This window comes from Plasmodium falciparum, assembly GCF_000002765.6.
Source record: "Plasmodium falciparum 3D7 genome assembly, chromosome: 10".
Classification (NCBI taxonomy): domain Eukaryota; phylum Apicomplexa; class Aconoidasida; order Haemosporida; family Plasmodiidae; genus Plasmodium; species Plasmodium falciparum.
In genome coordinates this window covers 352,501-357,500 of record NC_037281.1, presented here as the reverse complement: position 1 = coordinate 357,500, position 5,000 = coordinate 352,501, and the positions used below count along the sequence as shown (strand labels likewise).

Genomic DNA, 5,000 nt, shown 5'->3' with positions numbered 1-5,000 from the left:
GTTCATTAAATTAGGAAGAGGTCTCAATTCTCCTAGCACATGAGCATAATTACAATTATGTGTATTAAGACACTTCTGTTCAAGATAATGTTTGCATATTTTGGTTTTAGAAAATTGATATTTTATATCGGACGATACATTCATTTTGTATAACATGGATATTATTTGAATATAATGTATATATATAAGGCAGACTATGAAATGTTCGAATAAGAAAATTATATATTAAAAAAAAGGCATGTATATGGATATTATGCGGTTATAAAATATATATGGAATCAATATTAAAGTAGAACAAACATATATAAATAAATTAATATATATATAATATATATATATCTTTTATATAAAGACTATTAAAATATAAAATAATGAAATTATTCTCATAAGACATATGAGGGAAGCCTATTAATATATATAAAAAGAAAAAATATATCTATATTTTTTTTATTTTTTTTTATTTTTTTTTATTTTTTTATTTTTTTTGCTTTATTTATTTATTTATTTTTTTATTTATTTTTTTATAATTTTTTTTTTTTTTTGTTATATTTTATATTATTTTCGTTTATATATTTGTTTGTTTTATTGTATTGTTATTAAAAATTAATTAATGATGTAATGAAAAGAGAAAAAATATTTAAAAGAAGAAAAAAAAAAAAAATAATAATAATATATTGTAAAATTATAAGAAAATAAAATAAAAACTTTTTATCCTTTTAATATTTTTATTATAATGATTTTTATAAATTGATGTTGAATAATATATTAATTCAATTTAATATAAAAAATAAATATATTAATATATTTTTTCTTGAGTCTTTTTTTTTTTTTTTTTTTTTTACAACGGATTGATACAATAGCTCAAAATGAAGGATGCATTCAATTGTAATTTTTTTTTTTTTTTTTTTTTTTGTGTGTGTTATTTTCTTTTAATAAATTTATAATAATAACTTAATGTATATATTTTTCACAAAGAAAGTAATATATCTATTTAAGGGAAAAAAAAAAATTCTGTCTTTTCTGAATCTCAAAAAATTTAATGTATACATTTCTTTTATAACTTATCACCCCAAAAAATAAAAAAATAAAAAAAATTATAAAAAAAAAAAAACCATGTGTGTATAACTTCACTCTGATATATTACCAAATGTGAAAATAAAGTTTGCATGATTTTGTATTATTCATGATGATATATATATATATATATATATAATATGTATATCTTTTTTTTTATTACAAAAATAAATGGATGGAATACGAGCATGAAAATAAAAGAGAAAAAATAAGCATGTAGATATTATTGGTACATCTTTTTGACCTATCTTAATAAAATATATATATATATATATATATAAACATTTTGTGTTTGTTCAAATGATGTTTAATTTGGCTTAAAAAAAGATAGCTCGGATTTTTACGACGAGCGAATAATATGGACATACACACATATACATACATATATATATATATATATATATATATATATATATATTTATTTATTTATTTTGTTTATATTTATGAACACAAAATTTTGTTTTAAGGTTTTTTTGTTTTAAGGTTTTTTTGTTTTAAGATTTAGATATATTTCATTTTTATGTGTGAAATGTTTTTAATTATGAAATTCATGGTGTTACGCAAAAAAAAAAAAAGAAAAAACATATAAATAAACATAAATCAAATGATATAAGATGTTATGATATATATGGTAACATAGAAATATTAATTTTAATGAATTAAAAAAAAAATAAAAAAAAAGAAACATAAAATGAATAGCATATATTGATGACAAAAAAAAAAAAAAAGAAAGAAAAAAAGATAAATTTATAGCACTATAATACCTTGATACATAAATATATATACATATATATATATATATATATATATATATATTTATATATTAATATATTTTAAAAGAAATAAAAATATATCATGTAGAGAATACATATGATCAAGGTGAATGCTGAAGAAATTATAAAAACATAATCTGAATGGAGATGAAAAATATTATAGTCATAATTATTTCCTAAAACAAAGTTCATAACGTGATTATAATTAACTGGGAGGTATGATGTAAGAAGTAATGAGTTTGTTACAAAATATAAGCCCATAAGTTCAGATATTAAAAGTATCCACATATTAGAAAAGAGTTTAAAATAAAATGAGAAAAATGATGAAATTTGGATTATTTGTTGTAGAAATTTCTTCATATTGATGGCAACTATATAAGAAATATATATTAATGATATATATGGTGCATAAATAATAGCTATATTATATTTAATATTAAAAAATAAACATATCTTTTCAATAATTTTTGAAAATGGATCTCTTATATAAATTCGAATAAATATTATATTTAATGTAGACATAATTATTTTATAAACAACTGTTAAAAACATAATTGAATTTAATATCACATTTATACGACCTAAAACACAATTTGTATTTTCTTGAATTTCAAATTTTCTACTTAGTATAGCATTGAGAGAATAATACATACTTGTATTTGTATATACAATATCTTCGATTTCTTTTTTTAATTTATTATAATTTTTCATATTTTCACATTTTCGTTTCTCACCATTAGAAATATCATATGCACTATTATAGTTCTTACTATTATTATTATTATTACTACTACTATTAATATTATTATTATTATTATTGTTTATGTTGTTTGTACGTTCTTGAAGCTCCCTCTTTAAACTCTTTTCATCCATGCTTTTTTTTTTACTACCTAAGAAATTTTTATTAAGATCATTATTGAAATTCTCATTATGTATATTACTTTCCTTATATATGATATTTTGATTGTTAAATCTAATACTTTTTTCACAATGTTTTATATTCTTTTCATTAAAATGTATATTATTTTTGGTAGATGTAATATTATTATCATCATCATTTTTGCCATCATCATTATTTATGTCATCATCATTATTTTTGGCATCATCATTATTTTTGGAATCATCATTATTTTTGGCATCATCATTATTTATGTCATCATTATTATTTATGTCATCATTATTATTTATGTCATCATCATTATTTATGTCATCATCATTATTTATGTCATCATCATTATTTATGTCATCATCATTATTTATGTCATCATCATTATTTATGTCATCATCATTATTTATGTCATCATCATTATTTATATTATTATAAATTTTCTCAAACCTTTCAACTTGTATCATATTATCATTTTCTTCTAATCGGTCATTTTCGTTTTTATTTATTTTATTTTTTTTGTTATATTTATTTACAGGAAAACTTAGACTTTTTTGAAGCATATGATTTAAAAATTCATCATCTTCTTCATAAGAAGAAGTATTGTCATCGCTACTATCTTCATTATTAAGATCATGATATTCACCTTCACTATCATCCATATTACTATGAATAATATTAGAATGGTTATCTGAATTACTATCACTATATTCGTTATTATATGTATCATCCTGATCTTCACTATTTTTATTTACTTTAAAAAATAAGTGTTCATTAGTTGAAGGTTTTATAAGATTTTTTGTATCTTCTGATTTTTTTAACATGATATTTTCTTGTCCATACGGAGAATCCACACATTTGTCTTCATCATTTTTAACTATTTTGCGATTTTTACCATTTTTAACATTTTCATCATTTTTAACATTTTCATCATTTTTTACATTTTCATCATTTTTAACATTTTCATGCGCTTTTACATTTTTGATTTTCTTTTTGTATTTTTTTTTTTTCCTTTTGTAATTTTTCCTCTTAAAATATTTGTCCATCTCTAAAAAGTGGAAATCATAAGAAGGTGAAATATACAAGGAATTATATTTTCTCATTCTAATATCTCGAATGTTATTACTCATTTCTTCATTATTATCTGCTGGACTTTCTTTGATAAGAACCGGGCAACTATGTGATCTTTTTAAGCTATGTATTGTATTTTTACTTATTTTTTTATAAAAGTAATTAATTACAGTTGATTCATGATCACTATAATTACCTTTTTTTCTTCTACTATTTTTATAATTATTAATATAAGGAAAATAAACACGTCCTTTACTACTACGTCTATTACTACTATTCATACGTACGGACCTTTCATAATTAATATTAGATTTGACCTTTTCATATTTTTCATTATCTGAACTTTTTAATAAACTTGCATTTGTTAAGGCACATATGTTCTTAATTTTGTTTGTTATATTTAGAAGGACTGAAACATTTTTTACTGTTTCTTTTATTCTATGTGGATATGCTCTTCGATCATCATCATCATCATCATCATCATCATTATTATTATATTTTTGTCTCTCATCGATTGTTGTGTCATTTAAATGGAACGTTTTATTATATATACTATTTTGATGATTATTACAATTTTCTTCTTTAAAATTATTGTTATATGTATGCTCTTTATTTCTATCTTCTTCATCGATTTTGGAATCATCACAATAATTTTGATTTGTATGATTAGTATTGATATCATTATTTTGTATTTTGTCATCTATATGTATTTTTTCATCTATATGTATTTTTTCATCTATATGTACTTTTTCATCTATATGTATTTTTTCATCTATATGTATTTTTTCATCTATATGTATTTTTTCATCAACATATATTTTGTCATCCCTTTCAGGATTGTCAACCTTATCGTTCAACCTTTTTAATACTACCCTCTTGTCATATTCCTTATTAAGGTCGACATTTTTTATATTCCTTCTATTATCATAAGACAATCTCTTGGTATGTATATCAATATTACTCTGCAACTTTTCCAGCTCCTCCTTTTTAAACATATAATTCGTAAAGTTAATAAGTATGCGTTCTTCAATATTATATATTTGTATTTGTATCTTTGGTATGTGTAGAAAGTATATAAACGTAATAATATAATCATAAATAAAATATACAGAGGATATTCCAGCGACAATAGAATTTGTTGTTACACCTAATGCACATATATTAATTAATAATTCTCGAATGATAAAATTGTGTAA

General features: G+C 20.1%; 2 protein-coding genes across 2 annotated transcripts in view; both read right to left on the bottom strand.

Moving 5' to 3' along the window:
- Positions 1 to 156, bottom strand: part of PF3D7_1008600 (zinc finger (CCCH type) protein, putative) — a gene marked incomplete at both ends in the record, with an annotated part of 1,119 nt that extends 963 nt beyond the window's left edge. The window contains one exon of the mRNA XM_001347332.1: positions 1 to 156. This exon is cut by the window's left edge and continues 963 nt beyond it. Within this exon, the coding sequence (XP_001347368.1) occupies positions 1 to 156 (156 nt within the window).
- Positions 157 to 1,907: 1,751 nt separating this feature from the next.
- The window catches only part of PF3D7_1008500 (protein GPR89, putative), a gene marked incomplete at both ends in the record, with an annotated part of 3,891 nt that continues 798 nt past the window's right edge, over positions 1,908 to 5,000 (bottom strand). The window contains one exon of the mRNA XM_001347331.2: positions 1,908 to 5,000. This exon is cut by the window's right edge and continues 798 nt beyond it. Coding sequence (XP_001347367.2) covers positions 1,908 to 5,000 — 3,093 coding nt within the window.